Source organism: Lepus europaeus, chromosome 4 (assembly GCF_033115175.1).
Source record: "Lepus europaeus isolate LE1 chromosome 4, mLepTim1.pri, whole genome shotgun sequence".
NCBI lineage: Eukaryota > Metazoa > Chordata > Mammalia > Lagomorpha > Leporidae > Lepus > Lepus europaeus.
Genome location: NC_084830.1, coordinates 163011850 through 163035907, shown reverse-complemented (window position 1 = coordinate 163035907; position 24058 = coordinate 163011850). Strand labels below are relative to the sequence as shown.

Here is a 24058-nt window from a genome sequence, read left to right as displayed (position 1 = left end):
GGGTCGAGGCGGGACGCCGGTCCGCTGAGGCGGGCGGACGGGGTCCGGGGGACGCCGGTCCGCTGAGGCGGGTGAGGGGGTCCGGGGCGGGACGCCGGTCCGCTGAGGCGGGCGGACGGGGTCCGGGGCGGGACGCCGGTCCGCTGAGGCGGGTGAGGGGGTCCGGGGCGGGACGCCGGTCCGCTGAGGCGGGTGAGGGGTCCGGGGCGGGACGCCGGTCCGCTGAGGCGGCTGAGGGGTCCGGGGCGGGACGCCGGTCCGCTGAGGCGGGCGGACGGGGTCCGGGGCGGGACGCCGGTCCGCTGAGGCGGGCCCCGGGCGCCGCGGCTGCTGACGTCATCACGCCCGCGCGCTCCGCCTCGCCGGGGCAGTGGTGGCTGTGGCGCCGGAGCCTCCGCGGCTGTTGTGGCGACCGGGGGCTTTCCGGCGACCCGGGCCCAGCGCAGCCGCCCTCGGAGCCGCCAGGTGCCGGCGGAGGCCCGGCTGCCCACGGCCCCCGTCACCGGCTGCCAGCCCGCAGGCCTGGCCGCTGCGGCGCGGGGAGAACCGCCCCTCAGGGCCATGTCCAGGCCGAGCAGCGTCTCCCCGCGGCCGCCCGCGCCCGGCGGCGGCGGCGGGAGCGGCGGCGGCCCCGCGCCCTGTGGCCCTGCGGGCGGCGGCAGGGCCAAGGGGCTGAAGGACATCCGCATCGACGAGGAGGTGAAGATCGCGGTCAACATCGCCCTGGAGCGCTTTCGCTACGGGGACCAGCGAGGTGAGGCCCGCTCCCGCCTCAGCCGCTCGCCAGGCCCGCACCCCCGAGGAAGGGCCGCCGTGCCCGCAGCCCGCGGCGGCGGCGCCGCCGATTCCCGCTGTCGGTAGCCCCTGCCCTGTGGACAGAAAAAGTCGAAGGGAGTGAGCGGCTGACTTGATACATTCGTGGCAATGCACGCTGCGAAACGGCTACGCCTGGATTTCTTTCTTTTATTTTCCTTTTTGCATCAAAAGAAACGTCTCTTTAGTTCCACTTTCTGTGTGTTCGCAGACAAGCAGGAGGCCGCCGGGAGCTAGTGGCGCCGGTCGCGTGTGGCTCTCCGAGCGCTCCGCCCACAGCTGCTCCGGGCGTGGGAAGCCCTTCCGCGCTTGGCATTGGTCGCCGAGGGCAGGGCCGGCGGCCACCGTGGGCACCTGCCCGGAGCGCGGTCGGTGGGCCGGCTTCACCCGGGACCCCGCACTGGGCCGCCGACTGACCCGGGCAGGTGCCCCGAGCCTACCTTCCACAGAGGGGAAGCCGAGCAGTGTGCACAGCCGATGGCGAGATAAGAATTGGTGCGGCTTTGGGAGCCGAGGCAGTGCAGTTTTACGTTGAGGATTGCTAATGCTGGGAGTCTCTGAACACAATCAGCTGTTCCCTCAGCAGGGGAGGACTAATAGTAAAGCAGGTTCATCAGTCATTGTACTGACCCAAGATTCCAGCACAAATAAGAGGAGCAGTCTGGTGAACATCAGAGGCCTTTGTCATAATTAGGTTTAATTCTGGTAGACATTCTGTAGTGATTGAATTAAACTTTCACATAAGATATAAATTTGTATGTAAGTTTTTTTTTAATCTGTGTGTGTATTGCTTGAAAGAAAATTGCCTGTCCACACTGCATTGCTTTTTTTTTTCCCCGTGTAGAAATGGAATTTCCCTCTTCTTTGACCAGTACTGAAAGAGCCTTTATTCATCGGCTGAGTCAGTCTCTTGGTTTGGTGTCTAAAAGTAAAGGGTAAGCGGATAGCTTTCTTATTTAAAAAAGAATTATTTACCAAAAAAGGGGAGGTTGAGAAATGTTTTTGACAATATTTAAATAATTATTACTGTTTATCACTGCATTCTTAGTTATGTGTCTGTAGATAAACTGGCTAGGTCCCTGTCAAATTCAGCTCTTTCCTCTTAGGTCCTCCCTGAAAAAAAAATGTGAGCATGGAGAAAACTTTTCCTCTATTATGTTAGGTTCATTGGCTGGGACCCTGCAAATTAGGCTGATAAAAGAGATTATGAAAAAATAAGTTTATTAAAATGTGCATTGCTCACTCACACAGGGGAGAGCTGAGTGGTGCATAACTCAAACCTGGGGCTTATGTAGCAACAATAAAGACCAATAAATTTGTAAAAAAAAAGTGACAAGACAAAGGAAAAGGACTTTGAGCTTCTGGGTATGGTAAATTATGGTTAGGTAAATATATGGGGAAGCTAACAGAATGGAAGGATGGTTTTAGCAAGGTTTTTTGTATATGCTCTCCTGGTGCCCCCTCTGGGTTGTTGACTCTGGAGTAGTCTCCAGGATTAAGAACTTCCCTCCCCTTCCTATTAAAGAGAGTGAGAACCCAGTTTTCTCTTGAGTCTTTTTCTCAGTTATCCTCAGCTCAAAATAATCCTTATCACTAGAGTGGCATATCTTAGGGTGGTATACTTTGAACCCTTCAAAGCTAGAATTTAAAATGTAAGAAAAAAAGTTTAAAAGTTGAAGGTAGTTGCTGTTAGCTGGTTCACTCCCCAAATGCCTCTAGTAAGCTGGGTTAGACCAGACTGGGTTTCCCACATGGGTAGCTGGGACTCAAGTACTTGAACCATCACCTAGTGTCTTCCAGGATGTGCAGTAGCAGGAAGTTGGATTGTAAGAAGAGGTACCAAGACTCTTTCTGTTTTTTTTTTTTTGACAGGCAGAGTGGATAGTGAGAGAGAGAGACAGAGAGAAAGGTCTTCCTTTTTGCCGTTGGTTCACCCTCCAATGGCCACTGCAGCCGGCACATCTTGCTGATCCGAAGCCAGGAGCCAGGTTTCCTCCTGGTCTCCCATGCGGGTGCAGGGCCCAAGGACTTGGACCATCCTCCACTGCCTTCCTGGGCCATAGCAGAGAGCTGGCCTGGAAGAGGGGCAACCAGGATAGAATCTGGCGCCCCAACCGGGACTAGGACCTGGTGTGCCGGCGCCGCAAGGCGGAGGATTAGCCTGTTAAGCCACGGCGCCGGCCCGTATTATTATTATTATTTTTTTGACAGGCAGAGTTAGACAGTGAGAGAGACAGAGAGTAAAGTGTTCCTTCTGTTGGTTCACCCCCAAATGGCCGCTATGGCCGGCGCCGCGCTGATCTGAAGCCAGGAGCCAGGTGCTTCCTCCTTTCTCCTGGTCTCCCATGCGGATGCAGGGCCCAAGCACTTGGGCCATCCTCCACTGCCTTCCCGGGCCACAGCAGAGAGCTGGACTGGAAGAGGAGCAACCAGGACAGGACCGGTGCCCCAGCCGGGACTAGAACCCAGAGTGCCGGCACCGCAGGTGGAGGATTAGCCTAGTGAACCGCGGCGCCAGCCACCAAGACTCTTAAAGGCTGGAGCTGGAGTGGTTATTTCTTGAACATGCTCATATTGTAGTCCATTAGGTAGATAAAATGCTGCTCTTGACAAAAAAGTAGAAGTATAATATAGAGCTGCAGTCTTTTATCCAAAATCCCCTGGGCCAAAATTTTGAGGTACATATTTTTCAGTTTAGAAAGGTTGTTAAGATGTATTTGCAGTGTATCATGTAATAGCCCCAATAATGGAAGAGCCATCTTTAATCACATTAATATTTTGCTGGAAAACGTGTGACTATTCACAAGAAGAAGAAGAATGTTAATAACTTCATATCTGTTTAATCATGCTTTCTTACCAAGTGAGATGCTGCAGACTTCTAAGAAAATTTTGGTTTTCAAAGCTGTTTGGGTTTAAGGGTTGCAGAGATGTTTTGAGTCTGTGCTGGAAACACCTGTTAAAAACGTGCTGTTCTGCAGCCGTCTCATTCTTTGGTTAAATGGGGCTTGAATTTTGAACAGCTGACTTAGAAAGTGATCATTAGAAATTATTCTTAGAAGAGTAGTTCATTACAGCTGATGAATTTACTTCTGTTGAGTAGCATGCTCATTTAAGGGGTGATCCAGAAAGAAGAAATGTCTAGGGAGAACAGAACAAGAAGGAAGTTAATGGCACAAGAAAAGGGGGCTGAGGAAACACTGAACCAGGAAGAGAGAGAGAGAGACAGAGACAGAGACAGGGAGAGGGGAAGATGCCAAGGGAAGCAAGGCAGTCTCATGTACTTACACAGTCCCTAATGCTTATAACTGTAATGCCCCAAAGTTTTTTCTTAGGAAATATCTCAGCTCCCTTCCTCTCTTCTTCATCTTTGAACAAACTTTTTCCTGTTTTTATCTAGTAGTCCTTGCAACTTTCAAATGCTTTTCCTAGTGTTTACATGAAGAACTAAATTACTTTGTACTTCTCAAATCTGTTCTTTTCATTTATATGAAACTGTACCTGGCTTATATTTTATGGGCTCTTTTGTTCGGCCTTCAGCAAAGACTTATTTTTTAAATCTAGCATTAACTTAGCTAATTGGAGTGCGTATGTGTGTGTGTGTACACATGATAGGCTTCTGTAGTACATATTTGATAGGCAACCTGATATGGAGCAAAGGGCAGGAAACCTTTTTTTTTTTTTTTTTTTTTAATGATTATTTCATTTATTTGAAAGGCAGAGTTACAAAAAGAAAGGGCGGGGAGAGAGAGCGAGGGAGATTGAGAGATTCACTCCCCAAATGGCCCCATGACCAGGGCTGGGCCAGGCCAAAGCCAGAAGCCAGGAGCATTACCCAAGTCTCCCACGTGGTTGCAGGTGCTCAACTACTTGGGCCATCTTCTGCTGCCTTCCCAGGTGCATTAGCAGGGAGCTGGATCAGAAGTGGAGCAGCCAGTACACAAACAAGTCCAAAGGGGATGTCAGCATCGCAGGCTGCATCTTAACTCATGATACCACAACTCAGGCCCCAGATACCTGCATTCTATTCCCAGTCTCTCTTTGCTTTATTCTGCAACTTTGGCTAAGTTTCTTCACTTTGAAGGCCCATTTAAAAAAATGTACTGTACAAGGGCCAGTGCGGTGGTGTAGCAGGTAAAGCTGCCGCCTAAAGTGCCGGCGTCCTGTGTGGGCTCCAATTTGAGTTCTGGCTGCTCCACTTCCATTCTAGCTCTCTGCTATGGCTTGGGAAAGCCTTAGAAGATGGCCCAAGTCCTTGGGCTCTTGTACCTGAGTGGGAGACCTGGAGGAAGGTCCTTGCTGCTGGCTTCAGACTGGCCCAGCTCTGGCTGTTACAGCTATTTGGGGAGTGAGCAAAGAACTCTCTCCCTCTCTGACTCTGCCTCGCTAACTTTACCTTTCAAATAAATAAATAAATACGTCTTAAAAAAATATATATATATATATATAGTACAGAGAAATTACTCGTGTGACTGCTAGTGTCACTGCTTATTAGGTACTGTTATATGCTACTCATCCTGACCAGAGGGCTTTACCTTACCAGGAACACCCCCCCCCCCCCCATTTTCCTATTTAGTTATTTCCTGGGAAGGTTGCATTGTGCCTTGCCCCAGATAAAATAGGAAACATGGATTTAAAATTATGAACTCTTAGTGAATTTTTGCACATCCATGAAAAAAAGAAACCTTGCTGTGTGCATTAATAATAGCAGGAGGTAACATTTATTAACTGATCTTTTGCCACAGGCATTCCTCTAGGTACATTACATGGATTTGTCATTTAATCCTGCAACAGATTTTTTTTAAACAGATCTTTTTTATTTTTATTTTTATTTTATTTTTGACAGGCAGAGTGGACAGTGAGAGAGAGAGAGAGAGAGAAAGGTCTTCCTTTGCCGTTGGTTCACCCTCCAATGGCCGCCGCGGCCAATGCGCTGCGGCCGGCGCACTGCACTGATCCGAAGGCAGGAGCCAGGTGCTTCTCCTGGTCTCCCATGGGGTGCAGGGCCCAAGCACTTGGGCCATCCTCCACTGCACTCCCTGGCCACAGCAGAGAGCTGGCCTGGAAGAGGGGCAACCGGGATAGAATCCGGCGCCCTGACTGGGACTAGAACCTGGTGTGCCGGCGCCACAAGGCGGAGGATTAGCCTATTGAGCCACTGTGCTGGCTAAACATATCTTTTTTTAAAAAATATATTTATTTATTTGAGAGTTGGGATTACAAGGAGAGAGAAGGAGAGATTGAGAGAGAGAGAGAGATCTTCTGTCAGCTGGTTCACTCCCCAAATGGCCACAGCGACCGGGGTCTGGCCATGCTGAGGAGCCAGGAGATTCTTCCAGGCCACTCATGTGGGTGGCAGGGACCCAAAGATTTGGACCACGGTCTGCTGCTTTTCCAGGTGCATTAGCAGAGAGCTGAATTTGGAAGTGGAGCACCTGGAACTGGTATGGGATGCCAGCGCTGCAGGCTGTTGTTTAACTCATCGCACCATGGTGTCAGCCTCTTAGAGAAACAGGGAGAGGGAGCTCTCATCCATCAGTTCATTCCCAGAATGCCTGCAATGGCTGGAGCTGGGTGGGGTAAATTGGAAGCTGGGACTCTCAATCTAAATGTATGTGGGGAGCAGGAGCCCAATTACTTGAGATACAACCCTGCCTCCCAGGGTCTGCACTGGCAGGAAACTGGAGTCAATAGCCAGAACTAGGTATCTAACTCAGGCACTGTGAGGTAGGATGTAGGCATCTTAACCGTGAGGCTAGATGTCTGCTCCCACCCTTCAACAGTTTTATAAGTTGTGTTATATTATTATTATTATTATTATTTGACAGGCAGAGTTAGACAGTGAGAGAGAGAGAGAGACAGAGAGAAAGGTCTTTCTTCCTTTGGTTCACCCCCCAGATGGCTGCTACGGCCGGCGCGCCGCGCGGATCCAAAGCCAGGAGCCAGGTGCTTCTCCTGGTCTCCCATGCGGGTGCAAGGCCCAAGTGGGCCATCCTCCACTGCCTTCCCAGGCCACAGCAGAGACTGGAAGAGGAGCAACTGGGACAGAACCAGCACCCCAAACGGAGTGCCGGCGCCGCAGGCGGAGGATTAGCCTAGTGAGCCGCGGCGCCGGCTGTGTTATATATTATTAATGTCCTGTACCTGTATACCTGATGTGGCAATTAAACTTAGAACTATTAAGTAATTTTCTCGAGGTTGGATAACTAGCATATGGCAGAGCCAGGATTTGAATATAGTTGATGTGTAGCTAATTAATTTTTGACGTTCAAAATAGGTTCATAGCAGTGTACTTGGTACTGTGGAAGAGTTAGAACAGAAATTAGGTAGATTTTACCTCCAGCTTGCTTATAGTCCATTAAGACCATACAAGGAACAAATTTACTATAAGCATAGTTAACATGACATGAAAGCAACTATTCAATTCAGTGACAAAATAAAGTTAATGGGCTGGTACTGTGGTGTAGCCGGTTAAGCCTCTTCCTGCAGTGCCGGCATCGCATATGGTTCGAATCCTAGCTGCTCCACTACCAATCCAGCTCCCTGCTTGTGGCCTGGGAAAACATAGGAAGATGGGATAAGTCCTTGAACCCCTGCCCCCATGTGGGAGACTGGGAAGAAGCTCCTGCCTCCTGGCTTCAGGTAGGCCCAGCTCTGGCCATTGTGGCCATTTGGGGAGTGAACCAGCAGATGGAAGACCTCTCTTTCTTTCTAACTCTTCCTTTCAAATAAATAAAAATAAATCTTTTAAAAAAAAAGTTAATAGATTTGATGTATAATATTGTCTAGATAATCATAAAAAACCAAATTAGTGTGATATAGACTTTTAAGAAATTGTAATTCTGTGTAACAGTATTAGGGAGAAAAGGATTTGGAACTAGATCTTTGCATCTGTGTGCCTAATGGAAGTACAAATTAAGAGAGTGTGAAATTAAGTATTTAGCAGGCATCAAACAAATGCCTGTCACATTTTTAGAGACATTAGCTCCATGGTGACTGTGACCTTTTAAACTAATCATTTCAGAATTCACTTCTTTAAGTAATTTTTAAAATTGTTCTCAGTTTTGGGAAATAGGGCATAATGAAGCATTCAGTTGTAGTTGAGTTAAATATTCACTAATGTTTTGTAAATTGATAAATTGATATATCAACTTTGATTAGTTATATCATCATTTTTTTAAAGGTTTTATTTATTTGAAAGGGTTACAGGGAGAGGTAGAGACACAGAGAGAGGTCTTCCATCTGGTGGTTCATGCCCCAAATGGCTACAATGGCTAGAGCTAAGACAAACTGAAGCCAGGAGCTTCTTCTGAGTCTCCCACGTGGGTGCAGGGGCCCAAGGACTTGGGCCATATTCTCCTGCTTTCTCAGGCTCATTAGCAGGGAGTTGGGTTGTAAGTGGGACAGCTGGGACTCAAACTGGCACCCATATTGGCTGCCAGCTCTGCAGACTGGGGCTTTTTTAACCTGCTACGCCAAAGTGTTGGCCCCTATATCATTTTTATTTAAAAAGAAAAAGCCACTGAAATGCTAAAGGTTTATTATGACATGAATTGGTTAGGAAGTTATAAGAGTTATGTAAGTTATGATCTTATCTGTGATCTTAATTTATTTTTTGTTTATGTTTTCTATTTTATTTATATTTAAATTGACAAATATTAGCATATATTTGTATGGTACATGTGCTTATCATGGAAATTGGGTAGTTAGCATATCCATCACCTCAAATACATTTTGTTGGTGAAAACATTTTAAATCCTCTTATTTTGAAATATACCCATTGTTAACTATAGTCACCCTATTATGCAATACAATACTGAAACTTAGTCTTGCTGACTGTGACTTTAAACCCATAATGTCTTCCTTCCCTCCCATATTTATTTTTATACTTTACATTTTATGATTTAAAATAAATTGTGAAGTTGTCTAACATCTGTTCCATATGTGCAACTAGTTTCTAGTTAATTTTGCTTTGTAAAGCATACTACTCTTTGGTTTTTCATAAAGACATAGTGTTATTTTACCTTGGATGAATGTATGATGGGATTTCAGTGTGTCAGATTATACAGCAGAATGAATCTCTACTGTGTTGTGGACCCAGCATTGTGGTGCAGCAGGTTAAGCTGCCTCTTGCTACACCAACATCCCATCTGAGCACCAGTTCCAGTCCCAGGTGGTTCACTTCTGATCCAGCTCCCTGATAATGTGCCTGGGAAAGTAGTGGAAGATGATCCAAATCCTTGGGCTCCTGCCGCCTACATGAGGGACACAAATGAAAGTCCTGTCTTTTGCCATTTGGGGAGTGAACCAGTTGATGGAAGTTTCTCTCTCCCTCCCTCTACCTACCTACCTATCTCTCTCTTTCTCTCTCTCTCTCTCTCTTTCTCTGTCTTCCTTTCTTTGTAACTCTGCCTTTAAAATTAACATATAAATCTTTAAAGAAATATCTACTGTCTTGTATGTTTCCATCCTCATAGTGATGAAGCAAATATTTTACCCACAATTTTATTAATCTTTTTATGCTATATCATAAGATGTGTATCACTGACGTCATGGTGCTGAATGTGGTAGGAATGAGCAATAATAGCCACAAGCAGAATTTTGTATTAAAACATTGAAATTGTCAAGTTAATACTATCTTTTTGTTCTACCATCTGTGCTGAAACTGAATTCAGAAAATTTTAAGTAGTAATGGCAAAGTACTTGCCACTGGTTAATTTGAGTTATTTTTATACATAAATGTTACAGTATTCTTAGACAGCCTATGTAAGGAAGGTTTCAATGTGATCCATTATTTGAGTTGTCAACTTATTGAAAAAAGTTTATCTTTTACACCATTTTGTAATCCTAGCTTCTACTATAGTTCCAGGCATATAGTAAGTGTTTACTATATGGTGAATGAGTGAAAAGATAATCAGGTTAAAGGTAAAATATAGCAAAAGCTTCCTGAGATGATTTTTAAGGAAAAGCATTTTAGAACAAATATAGAGATTTTTTTAAAAAGATTTTTTTATTTGAAAGAGTTACAATTGGCCGCAATGGCCAGAGCTATGCCAATCCAAAGCCAGGAGCCAGGAGCTTCTTCCGGGTCTCCAACGCAGGTTCAGGGGCCCAAGGACTTGAGCCGTCTTCCACTGCTTTCCAGGCCATAGCAAAGAGCTGGATCGGAAGTGGAGCAGCTGGGTCTCGAATCGGTGCCCATATGGGATGCCAGCACTGCAGGCGGCTGCTTTACCTGCTATGCCACAGTGTCGACCCCAGGTTATGTTTTAACTATTTTATTTTTATAGCCTCATTTTAAGTATTGCTAAGTACCTGTTGAGGGGTAATTGACAGTATATAAAGCTATTCATTACAGCATTCAAGTAGTTTCTAGAGTTAAAAATCTTAGTAAAGTGGAAGTTTCACTTAGAAGACATACATACCTAAAGCTGTATAGGTTAATCCTTAGTTTAGTATCAGTCTAATAATGAAGATGTTGACAAAATTTTAATGAAAACTATAAAATTATACATGTGATTTTCACTGTATTTGTGGCTGTGTTGCTCATTTCTATAATATGATAGTGACTAACAAATGGTAAAACACTTCATGGAATATTCTGGATAACTTTACAGTTTAAAAACTATGTTTTCCCCTAATTGTGATAGTTTTGATTTATTTAGAACCTACTATGTGAGAGATATTGTACTTCAAATGCATGTTCTTATTTAACCATATGAATGATCTTTTGAAACAAACTATTATCTTAGGTGCAGAATCATTAAATAATTTGCTTGGGGTCCCCACAGCTAGCAAGTGGTAGAACTGGATTGCAAATCTAGGTCTGTGTGCCTTTGGAGGCCGAGCTCCTAACCAGTATCACACTGCTGGATTATAGGTGTGAACCACTGAGGGAAACAAATATAGTTATAGCATATCATCATTATCTTACAATTCAAGGGTAGAACCAGAAGCTTTGAAAAAATTCTTTCACTTGAAAAAAAATGTATATTAAAAAGAGTTACTAGTGATTCAGATTTACGCATTTTTGGTCCAGCTGCTATGCTTGGCTCTCTTAGCAGGTGTTCATGGGAGTGTAACATTACCAGCAGACTGTAGAAACATTTCAGTGGGACATACTAGTCAGAACAGTGAGCCATCACTTTTTCGTGATCATTTTTAGGTTCCGTAGTTCAGATTGTTTTTTCCCTCTATATGCTTCCCAGCATGTATTAACTGGTGGTGTTTCATCTACCATGAAGTCTGCTAAAGAACTGTAACATTATGGGTAAGTAGTCCTTTTGCTGACTTTAAAACTGGATTTATAGCATTTTGAAATTTTAATTGAAAATAGTTTTGTGGCTGCTTGAGCCCCAAACCTTTATGTCCTGAATATTTTGGAACTTTTAGCTTAGCTCTCAAAGCATTTTAATTTGTTTTTCAATGTTTAGCTTGAGATGTATTTTTTAAGTGGGCATATATCATCTATGAAAAAGTTGACTCTCTCTATATGTGTAGTAAATAAATGATTTCTGTTAATATTCAGAAAGGGAGCAAATAGATACCTAACTGTGAAGAAAAAAGATGGATCAGAAACAGCTCATGCAATGATGACCTGTAATTTGACTCATAATACAAAACATGCTGTTAGGAGCCTAATTCAAAGATTTCCTGTCACCAATAAAGAGCGCACTGAACTTCTGCCTAAAACTGAAAGAGGAAATGTGTTTGCAGTTGAAGCTGGTATGTATTTTCTGGGGAGCATTCTTGTTTACCCTATTATTTGATGATCGTTTTCCATTTTAGATTAAATAAATCTAAAAACTAAGATGAAATAAGTTTTCTCAAATTGAATAGTTTGTTAGAAATGATTAAGAGTTCTGAAAGATTTAAAAACAAAATGCAACATTAAGGCATGTCAGAGTTGAAACAAGTTTGTTTTTTAAGGAGTTATAATAATAACTACCATTTATTAAGCACTTACTGTGTACTAGGGAGCATACTGTGTCAGAGGCCTCATAGCAACAACTCTTGCAAGGTACACATTTCCTCTGTTTCATAGGGGCAGAAACGGGTTCAGACGACTTGAATAATTTACTCATGGCCTCTCAGTCAACCAGGAAACTGTAGACCTGGGATTTGACCCTAAGTTCTGCACTTTGCTGCTTTGTACTGTCATGATGGGCTCTGGAGTGAGATTGTGAATGGGGCTTTAGCTTCTGGTAAGGGATGGGACAGAATCATTATTACATTAAATTGCTCAAAGGTATATGAATAAATGTATTGTAAAATGAAGTTGTAGTTTTACTATTTGTAAATATAACTTCCCTAGTGAGAAAATTGTTTCATTGCCTATGGTGACAGAATTTGCTTAATTATTGCTGTTAGAGCAGATCTGCAGAATGTGGGAAATATGTTATCCTGGATATTATGCAAAGAATATTTCCAGCTATATGAAGAACATAAAATGCTTCATGCCTCTTTTTTATTCCTGCCTACTTTGTTAATCGTGGATGTTGGCTGAAATGCTCGATCAGGACATTTCTTAAGCCTTAGGATCCTATATTAATGCATACTATTCAATTTGGTCCTTTAGTCTTATGAGTATAACTTTAAGGATATGTGTAGGGTATTTTCCTTTTTTTGGAATATATTTTCATATTGTTTATAACAGATTTTATAGTGCACATTAGTTCTTACTATAAAATTTTACTGTTCTATGACATTAATAGAAACTTAGAACAGGTTTGAAAATAATTTAGATTATCAAAATTCTGTTTTTAAAAATTTTTAATAGTTATTGAATGATTTTTTATTCATTCAATATTAATGAATGAATGAAATATTATTCATTTTGCAACATTATGCATCAGAAATACTTTTGAAGGCTTACTTTCTGGAATAACAAGTGTTGTAGTGCAGTAGTTGAGGCATTGCTTGCTAACATTGTCTAGACTAAGAAGAAATGCTTGAAAGGACATTAGAAATTACTTATCTTTACTTTTAACATTTTTTTCAATGTTGGTCATAAATTTTTGTTCTTCTGTTCATGTTCAAAGAAAACAGAGAAATGAGCAAGACAAGTGGGAGACTCAACAATGGCATTCCTCAAATTCCAGTGAAAAGAGGGGAATCTGAATTTGATTCTTTCAGGCAATCTTTGCCAGTGTTTGAGAAACAAGAAGAAATTGTTAAAATAATTAAGGAAAATAAAGTAGTTTTGATTGTTGGAGAAACTGGGTCTGGAAAGACCACGCAGGTTTGTTTCTTTTTTGGTGTTTATAGAAGAAATTAAAAATATCCATGTTGTAATTTTGTACAAATTTATATGTGTTATAAAATACAGAAAAAGAAACATCTGGTTATCCTAATGGTTATTTCAGACATAGATTACTGCTGGGGATACATTTTGAGAGTTTATAAAAAGCAAATGGTTTAAATTATTTATTTAAAAATTACTATTTGGCTTTTATTTAAACAGAGATGACGATGTGACTTGGTGTTATTGTAGGAATATAGGCTTGGGCTATAGGCTGGATATAAAGTTTCAGGCTAGTTTTATACTCTCTGAGCTAGAATCTGGGACTAAAAATTGCTGCTTTTCTTTTTTTTTTTTTTTTTTTAATTTTTTTTTGATAGGCAGAGTGGCGGTGAGAGTAGGTTCACCCCCCAAGTGGCTGCCACGGCCAGTGTGCTGTGCCCATCCAAAGCCAGGAGCCAGGTGCTTGTTCCTGGTCTCCCATGTGGGTGCAGGGCCCAGGGAGTTGGGCCATCCTCCACTGCCTTCCCCGGGCCACAGCAGAGAGCTGGACTGGAAGAGGAGCAACCGGGACAGAATCCAGTGCCCCAACCGGGACCAGAACCTGGGGTGCTGGCGCCTTAGGCAGAGGATTAGCTTAGTGAGCTGTGGCGCTGGCCAAAATTGCTGCTTTTCAAGGTGAGGATTAGAGAAAAATCTCTGTAGTGTCTGTGTTAGTGTTTCACATGTAGGAGCTAAAGGTAGGACCAGTGATGTGGTATAGCGAGTAAAGCCGCTACCTGCAGTGTCAGCATCCCATATGGGCACTGGTTAGAGTCCTGGCTACTCCAGTTCCCATTCAGCTCTCTGCTATGGCCTGGGAAAGCAGTGGTAGATGAACCAAGTACTTGGATCTCTGCACTCACATAGGAGACCCAGAAGAAGCTTCTGGCTCCGTTCGGCCCAGCTTTGACCCTGCAGCCATTTGGAGATTGAATCTGTGGATGGAAGATCTCTGTCTGTCTATCTCTCTGTTAACTCTAAAAATAAAAGGAGCTAAGGCTAAAGTAAAAGCAATAACAACACAAGTATTAATATAATATAAAGTTGATTGAAGAATGGATTAAATCGGATAGGTTTTACTTGGGTATTCAGAATCAAAGTAGCTCATTAGCATGAAGTTCTGTTCATGGTAACAGATAGGAAGTAAGTGTGGCATGATATGGTGTTTTCTTAGGTGCTTTTAGCATTTCACTGTCAGCACTAAAATTACTTTGTTGTTAATAGAGTTCAGATAAGATAATATGTTTGCACTTTTTCTTTTTTATGGACAAAATTTGCTTTTTACAGTTACTTAAGATTTCTCATGGTTATATTGATGGGTTTAATAAACTTAGTCTGTAGGTAAGGCAAAGTGGTGGAAAAGTGAATTAGTCCATTTTCTGTGGCTGTAACTAAATCCTGTAGATTGGGTTGTTTATAACAAATAGAGGTTTACAGAGAAGTACGACTCTTTATCCTTAAAACTTGAGCCTACAAACCTAAATAATTAAAAAAGTAATAACATTTTATCTGACAATATATAAAAGTTTTGTTTAGTGTGAGTCCTTTTAGAATTTAGTCAGGTTTTCCATGGAGTCATTCTAAAGAATCTGTTCAGATGTCTTTGGTTGTTTTATTTTTATTTTATTCTATTTTTATTTTATTATTTTTTTTTTGGTGGATATTTGGCCTGGTGCTTAAGACACCATTTAGGATGCCTGGATTCAAGTCCTGGCTCTGCTCCCAATTCCAGCTTTCTGCTAGTGCACACCCTGGGAGGCAGGAGGTTATGACTTAAATAATTGGGTTCCTGCTCTCATGTGCGAGACCTCGATTGAGTTCATGGCTACTGGCTTCAGCCAAGCCTAGCCTTGGCGTTGGAGGCATTTGTAAATGGATCAGTGGGTGAAAGATGTCTCCCTCTGTCTGCCTCTCAAATTAAATAAGTAAACATTTTTTTTAAATGGAGTAAGTTTACCATTAGGTGTTAATTGTAGCAGTTTTAATTAAACCGAGTGGAGATTATGGAAGTTTTGATAAATTATTAATGCTCTTATTTAAGTTATCTGAATGTCCCTTCTAATGCTATTTGTATATCAGACTGATGAAGGCCTGTTTTTCATAATTATGTATATAATTTTAATACTCAATAATTAAACTTATAGGTAAATATTATACTCTTGATTTTCAAGAAGGAAGTAGTAATGTAATAGATTTAAATTTAAGAAATCTATTTTGCTAAGGAGATAAAATTGCTAGTGTTTCTTCCTGTGAAACACAAAACAGAAGATAAAATAGTGCTATTGGCCAGTTTTATCTTAACTTTGATGGTATTAAGAAGTTAAATGCTTTTATGTTTTTCCCTTTTTCATGTTTACTATGTAAAACTTAAACATTGGGGCCAGCACTGTGGCATAGAAGGTTAAGCCTCTGCCTGCAGTGCCAGTGTCCCATATGGGTATTGAGTTCGAGACCAGCTGCTCTACTCCTGATTCAGCTTCCTGCTAATGAGCCTGAGAAAGCAGTGGAAGGTGACCCAAGTGCTTGGGACCCTATACCCATGTGGGAGACCCGGAAGAAGCTCCTGGCCTGACCAGCCCTGACTGTTGTAGCCATTTGGGAAACAAACCAGTGGATGGAAGATCTCTCTCCTTTTCTCTGTATTTCTGACTTTTAAATAAACAAATATATCTTGATTAAAAAATTTAAACATTATGGAAAATGTTACATAGAAAGTTAAAGAGAATTGTAATTTCGTGCCACCTTTTCTCCTGTATTATTTTCAGAAATTTGAAATACATGTTTTTGGTTTCTTTCTTGGGGATTGGTTTGTGTGTTTTTGTTTTCTTTGTAGCAATGATATAAATTGCTTTTTTTTTTTTTTAAGATTTATTAATTTATTTGAAAGTCAGTGACAGAGAAAGATCTTCAATCTGTTGGTTCACTCCCCAGATGGTTGCATTGGGCAGTGCTGAGCCAGGCTGAAGCCAGTAGCTTCTTCTGGGTTTCCTACGTGGGTGCAGGGGCCCAAGCGCTTGGGCTATTATCTGCTGCTTTTCCCGGGCCATTAGCAGGAGCTGGATTGGAAGTGGAGCAGCCAGGACATGAACTGGCACCCATATGAGATGCTGGCATCATAGGCAGTGGGTTTTACCTGCTACACTACAACACCGGCTCCTATTTATTTGAGAGTTACAGAGAAAGAGGAAGAGACAGTGTTTGCTGGTTCACTCCCTAAACGGCCACAACGGCCAGAGCAAGGCTGGTCCAAAGCTAGGAGCTTCTCCTTGGTCTTCCACATGGATTCAGGGTTCCAAGCATTTGAGCCATCTTTCACTGCTTTCCCAGGCACGTTAGCAGGGAGCTGGATTGGAAATGGAGCAGCCAGGACTCAACCTGGTGCCTTTATGGGATGCTGGCATCACAGGTAGTGGCTTTTAACCTGCTATGCTGCAATTCTGGCCCCAAATTGATTTTTAAAAACAAACATGGGATAGTCATATACCTATACTTTACAAGTTGCTTTTTTCTACTTACCAGAAATTTGATGTTTCCCCATACCAGTACGTAGAGATGTATGTTGTTTTTGAAAGAACTGTGTAGCATTCTTGTGCATTTTGGTAATGATAAAAAAAGATACAAAGCTGATGTTTACTATGTTCTGAGTTTTTACAAGGTTGTCTCATTTCAGCCTCTCAGCCCTAAGACATGTTACATTATCTCTTTTTTAAAAAAAGGAGTAAAAACTAAAATTCATAGATGTTAGGAATCTTACTATTAAATTGTATTTTCTTATGTTGTATATTGATATTGCTTTCCTCTTTGTGCAAGTTTTTCAGTAGGGTAAATTCCAAGAATAGGAAAAACCAGATTAGGGTATGGCAATTAAAATTTTAATACCTATATTAAATAGTTATTGTGTAATAACTCTGAAGAGTTTAAATATATGATATTGAGGGGCCGGTGCTGTGGCTCACTTGGTTAATCCTCCACCTGCGGTGCCAGCATCCCATATGGGCACCGGTTCTAGTCTCAGTTGCTCCTCTTCCAGTCCAGCTCTCTGCTGTGGCCCAGGAGGGCAGTGGAGGTTGGCCCAGGTACTTGGGCCTCTGCACCTGCATGGGAGACCAGGAACAAGCACCTGGCTCCTGGCTTCAGATCGGCACAGCGGCGGCCGTGGCGGCCATTTCGGGGGTGAACCAACGGAAGGAAGACCTTTCTCTCTGTCTTTCCCTCACTGTCTACAACTCTACCTGTCAAATAAATAAATATATATATATATATACACACACACGATATTGAAAGTTCACATTTCCCTAAAGCTTGAGCAAAAATGAATATTATTTTTTTACCCTTATCAAGCTGGTAAGAATACAATGTTTGATTTACATTTCTTTGATTCTTAAAGAGTTAAGTATATTTTTATTTGCTTGTTATGTGTTTGTTTATCTTCACTTGAGATTCTTACTTATATCCTATTTTTCTTTTGGCTTAATTATTTTGAATTTATTTTTTAGAACATGTATTATAGATGCATGAGTGTTGTCTTTTAAACATCTTAAAAATAATTTATCCTTATTTTTGTTTGTTAACTTTTTTTATGGTACCTTTTATGGTACTTTTATTATTTTATTTAGTCAAATTTGTCATTTTTGGTTAGGTTTTAGACTATGCTAAAGAAGGCACTGCCTGTTCTCAAATTTAAAAAAAGAAAAATGATTTTCTTTTTTCCCCTTTTCTTTCTTTTTTTGTTGTTGTGATCATATTTTTCTTTTTTTAATTGTTTCAACCAATTTTTATTTACAGAATATAAATCTCTTCAAAAAGATATATTCCTTCATTTAGCCAGTGGTAAAAAGCCTTATTAAACAGAAACAAAGCCTAAACATCATCACTTATATTTAAACAGAGATACAGATCCTTAAAAATATATGAACATAGAAGACAAAATGTGTTTTCTACTTAGGCAGTTACATGAATGAGGCTGTTTTTGTTTCTTCACTGACAACTCCATTTTAACCATTGAACAAATTGTGTTTAATAGTAGTAAAAATGTAAAAATTCAAATTTTAACATGAAAATATGGAAGAATAACAACAAAAGAACAGGAAGTATCTTCATTACCAAACAGATAAATTCAAAGATACTCAGATATTTTCTGAGACATAGCAAAACACCTACATCAAAGGTGGTATTCATTTGAGAGGTATCAATACGTGTCCAGTCTTGAGACTATTTGTAGCACTTACAGTATATACAAAGCAGCGTTAGACTACTTGAAACACAGATTTAAGCTTTATGCTACAACTTGCCAATTTAACATTATAGCTAATGTAGTAACAATTACTCATTTCATATTTTTTCTTCTGAAACTCAGTAAACACGTTATCATTTAAGTATGTAGAATAATGCCATGTCTTCTTCCTTATAATGGTAAATTTTAAAATCCAAATACTTTGTATCCTGGAAACATTACCTAGCTATACAAAGGCTCCCAAATATAGTACAGTCATAAAGTTTCTTCTTTGTAGATTTCATTAATTTACAGTTGTTAATACAGATAAATGTAGGTCACTACTCCAGATTGTTGGGCAACAAAAGTGTCACTGTGTCACTATCTGTATTTAAGTACGAGCAGACCACAACCGCAACCATGGCTAGTAAATGCCCTCCCGATCCTCCACTGCTTCTGGGGTTCCTTTCCATGTCACAGGAACTAGTTTAATGGATATTGTCACGTCTCAACCTATCTGAAAGTTCCTTTATTACAAATTTTGAAGTTTAACTAATGGAACATCTACAGTCTCAGTAAGCTAGTATTTTTTTCTTACTCTTTACTGTTCAAATACAACATATAATGTTTTAAATTTTATAGACACCTTATTAAAATGATTTAAAGTATCTAAAATACCATTAATGGGTAAAATATTAACAAAAAATGACACTAAGAGTATTGTTGAGACTTTTTCCTAACTATAAAAGCTTTGGGATTCATAATGAACACAGATATAATGACACTTTAACCCTGCTGCTTTAAAGCATCAGTAATAAGATTAAATGCATGAAGCACAGGAAAGAAGAGCAGGATTTCCGGGGAAAGATCTAGTAAACACTTAAGTTTAGAAGCCTCAAACACGAAAGAGTACACAGTGTTTATAAGCACTATCAGTATTTTCATTCTTTAAGTAGTTCAAATCTATATTTCATTTCTATTTTTCCAGAAAAATACTTATGTAATTAAAATATTTAAAAATAAAAAAATAATTAAAAAATATTATACCCCAGTGGATATAATGTTTGCATTGCCACAAGAGCCACACACAAAGGATCTGTGCAATCCTTGGATTGAGTACCGATCCCGCAGCAGTGACTTTCACCAGGGAATCAGGGAGCCCTGAGCATGTGGAGCCTCCCACAGTGACAGCCCAAAGTCCCAGCTGCACCCTGTGCCCTCACACACAGCCACAGTGTTTTTGTTTTGTTTTGTTTTTTTTTTTTGACAGAGTTTCAGACAGAGAAAGGTCCTCCTTTTTCCTTTGGTTCACCCCCCAAGTGGCTGCTATGGCCGGCGCTGCGCCGATCTGAAGCCAGGAGCCACATGCCTCCTCCTGGTCTCCCATGCGGGTGCAGGGCCCAATGCCCCAGGCCATCCTCCACTGCCTTCCCAGGCCACAGCAGAGAGCTGGACTGGAAGAGGGGCAACCAGGATGGAACCGGCGCCCCAACTGGAGTGCTGGTGCCGCAGGCGGAGGATTAGCCTAGTGAGCCACGGCACCGGCCAGCCACAGTGTTTTCACAGTCCCAGCACACAAGGCTCCCACAGTCACAAGCACCTAGCCCTTTGTTCTCCTGGCCAGACTCAGGCGTCTGCATTCGTCTGTTTGCTGGGTGCGCAGACATGAGCTGGCACAGCTGTTATGTATGTCCAAAATGGCAACGGTGCTGGGTGATCAGGGAGAGAGAAAAAAAGTGGCCCCTTTTTCTCCTCCTAGTTTGGCAGGTACACTGTCTTCCACAGGGCTCCAAGCCTTATTCATGCCAGGCTCTTCCTGCAGCTTTATCGCCAGTGGCTCGGGCTGTTGCATTCTGGTCTTACCTCACTCTCCACTCTCCAAAGCTGGTGTTGAGGCTCTCGGCTGCTGGGGTCCTGAGTTGTGTGTGTCTACGCCCTCCGTGTAGGTTCATAGTGTCCCTCTAATTTGTGTGGTGTTTCCTCTGCTGATTTTTCCTTAACTCTTCCCTGGGATTGCACTCTCTCTATTTTCTTCTAATTATCTTCCCCTAGACTAGAGCAGTAAGCTCCCTCTGTGTTCTGCTGTCTTGGTGTCTCATAAAACCATTTCTCTTTTTGTTTTTAATTTTTTTGACAGGCAGAGTTAGAGAGACAGAGACAGAGAAAAAGGTCTTCCTTCCGTAGGTTCACCCCCAACGGCTGCTACGGCTGGCGCATTGCGCTGATCTGAAGCCAGGAGCCAGGTGCTTGTTCCTGGTCTCCCATGCGGGTGCAGGGCCCAAGTGCTTGGGCCATCCTCCACTGCCTTCCCAGGTCACAGCAGAGAGCTGGACTAGAAGAGGAGCAACCAGGACAGAACCGGCGCCCCAACCAGGACTAGAACCCGGAGTGCTGGTGCCGCAGGTGGAGGATTGGCCTAGTGAGCCATGGCACCGGCCTTGTTTTTAATTCTTGGTTATTTATTTATTTGAAAAGCAGATTAACAGAGAAAAAAGAGCTATCTTCCAACCACTGGTTCACTCCTTAAATAGCCACAACTGGGGCTAGGCCATGCTGAAACCGGGAGCCAGGAATTGCATCCACATCTCCCATATGGGTGGCAGCAACTCAAGTACTTGAGCCATTATCTGCTGTCTCCCAAGTGGTATCAGAAGGGAGTTGATTGGAAGGAGAGTAGCCAGAACTTGAGCCAAGCACTCTGATATGAGATGCAGGCATCCAAGCAATGTCTCAACCTGTTCTGCCATAATGCCTACCCCTGATGCCATTTTTCAATCAAATATGTTTCTGTAATGCCTGGTTTTATTTCTAGAACTCTTATTATTTGTGTTTGATCTCATTATTCTTATACAAGGATCCCACTTTTAATAGTTTTCAAGTATTAGGTAGCATAATATTCCTTTCATCATCATCTACTTTTTTTAGTGGTTGCTGTACAATTTTTTTTTTTCATTTTATTTGAAAACAGAGACAGAGAGGTAAACAGAGAGATATCTTTCATCTGGTGATTCACTCCCCAAATGCTTACAACAGCCTGTGCTGGGCCAGGCTGAAGCCAGGATCCAGGAACTCATTCCTGATCTCTCACTTGGGTGGTAGGGATTCAAAGACTGGAGCAGAACCTTCATTTGCTGCATCTCAGGGTGTGCATTAGCAGGAAGCTTGATTGGAAGCAGAGTAGGTAGGACTCAATCCAGGCACTCCAATATGAGATATGGGCATCCTATGTGATGACTTAGCCACTGTGCCAAATGCCTACCCTTCGCCCTAGAATTTTCAGTATATGTTTGTAACTCATCTAAGAGCTTTCCAATGTCTCTGTATCACTTCACAGGTAGTGTACCTTAAATAACAAAGTCATCCTAATAATGTCTTCCTTTTCCTTATAGTATTGCCATCATTCATTTCACTTACATATAAAAAACATACAAATACACACATAGATATAAAGATACATAATCAAATATGTTATTATTTTGAACAAACTTAACTGTTGATTAAGAATAATAAAAATAAAAGTTTTTGTTTCACTTATTATTTCTTCAGTGCTCTCTTTATGGAAATCCAAATTTCTAGCCTGTGTGTGTGTGTGTGTGTATATTTGAAATATATAAGTGTGTGTGTGTGTGTGTGTACGCAGAGTGAGAGAGAGGGAGAGACAGATTTTCCATCTGGTATATTACTCCTCAAATGGCTGCAACAGCCAAGTCTGGACCAGGCTAGGAGCCACAAACTTCATCTGGTTCTCCTGCATGGGCTGCAGGGGCCCACCTACTTTGAACATCATCCACTGCCTTCCCAGGTGTGTTAGCAGGAAGCTGATGTGAGGCAGAGCAGCCGGGATGGGGTGCTGGTATTGAAGTGGCTGCTAACCCTGTGCCACAATGCTTGCCCTCTTCTAGTGCGTCTCCTCTAAAGAACTTTAAAAAAAAAATTCTTGAAACACAGTTTATTGGCAATAAATTCCCTCAAGTTTTGTTCATTTGAGAAAATATTCACTTTTGAAGGGTAATTTTGCAAGGAACATACTTCTAGCATGGTGGGTTTTTCTCTCAAGATTTTATTTCAGTTTTCTTGCATGTTTTTGAGAAGCCAAATCTAATTCTTATCTTTGTGCCTCTCCAAGTAAGATTTTTTTTTTCCCCTCTGTCAGGGATTTTTAAAAAAAGGTTTATTTATTCATTTGAAAGACAGAATGAAAGAGAGAGAGAGAGAGAGAGAGAGAGAGAGAAATCTTACATCTGCTAATTCATTCCCCAAATGGGCCACAGTAGAGCCAGGAGCTTCATCTGGTTCTCCCCTGTGGGTGTCAGGGACCCAAGCATTTGGGCCATCCTCTGCTGCTTTTCCAGACACATTCGCAGGGAGCTGGATTGGCAGTGGAGCAGCTGCATTATGAACCAGTGCCCATGTGGGATGCTGGCATCACAGGTGACATCTTAACTTACTATACCACAATGCCAGCCTGGGGAATTTAAAAAAAAAATATTTTCTGTAGTTTGAAAATTATATACATAGCTTTTCTTTTTATATAGTAATTGGTAGTGCTTATGGTTTTTGCTTCAAGGATGAACTGATGTTAAAAAAATTATAGGGGCTAAGATATGTGATGGAACAATGATGCCCCAGCCCCTGGGAGTTGAGGCCTTCTGTCACATGTTCCATCAGTGTGCATGCGGGCAGTTGGTCACCCACCTATATGGATTTATTTTCTCTGAATAAATTCGATCTGTCTGTAAATTTGTACACTGCCTCCTCTCTATTCTGCGCCTCTTTTCTTTTTTTTTTAATTTTTGACAGGCAGAGTGGACAATGAGAGAGAGAGAGACAGAGAGAAAGGTCTTCCTTTGCCGTTGGTTCACCCTCCAATGGCCACTGCAGCTGGCGTGCTGCAGCTGGTGCACCGCGCTGATCTGAAGGCAGGAGCCAGGTGCTTCTCCTGGTCTCCCATAGGGTGCAGGGCCCAAGCACTTGGGCCATCCTCCACTGCACTCCCTGGCCACAGCAGAGAGCTGTCCTGGAAGAGGGGCAACCGGGACAGAATCCAGCACCCCAACTGGGACTAGAACCTGGTGTGCCGGTGCTGCAAGGCGGAGGATTAGCCTGTTGAGCCATGGCGCCGGCCAGCTGCGCCTCTTTTTCTAACATGTTGGTGCCCCCTGTGAGGAGGCACCAATCTGCAACTCTTTTCCTAACAATATGTATGAAAAGATGATCTATTTCATTCACAATTAAAGAATGAAAATCAAAACTCTATTTTAAGCTATGAGATTGGCAAAAATTAGAAAAATTTATGATACCCTGTATATATGAGGGTATTGGAAGATAGCACTTCTGCTTTGTTGGTAGAAGTATGAATTGTTTTGGAGGACAATTTGATAATTTTTCTATCTACATTAGGGACTTAGGCAGCTGGCATTGTGGCACAGAGGGTAAAGCTCCTGCTTGTGATGCTGGCATCCCACATGGGTGCAGGTTCATGTCCTGGCTGCTATGCTTCTGATCCCGCTGTCTGCTAATGGCCCGGGAAAAGTAGTGGGAAATGGCCCAAGTGCTTGTGTACAACCCTGCCATCCATATGGAAGATCTGGATAAATCTCCTGGCTCCTGGCTTTGGCTTAGCCCTGGCTGTTGTGACCACTTGGGGAGTGAACTGGCAGGTGGGGATATCTCTCTCATCTTTATTTTTAAAAAAATTTTTTTATAGATTTATTTGAAAGTCTGAGTTATAGAAAGGTAGAGAGAGAAGAGAG

The 24058-nt window shown here is 42.2% G+C and overlaps 1 protein-coding gene across 1 annotated transcript in view; it reads left to right on the top strand.

Moving 5' to 3' along the window:
- The first annotated feature begins 561 nt into the window (after positions 1-561).
- YTHDC2 (YTH N6-methyladenosine RNA binding protein C2) overlaps positions 562-24058 on the top strand; it is a 96163-nt gene continuing 72666 nt past the window's right edge. The window contains exons 1-4 of the mRNA XM_062189306.1: positions 562-754; positions 1658-1748; positions 11339-11535; positions 12852-13051. Coding sequence (XP_062045290.1) covers positions 562-754; positions 1658-1748; positions 11339-11535; positions 12852-13051 — 681 coding nt within the window. The remainder of the gene's footprint in view (positions 755-1657; positions 1749-11338; positions 11536-12851; positions 13052-24058) is intronic.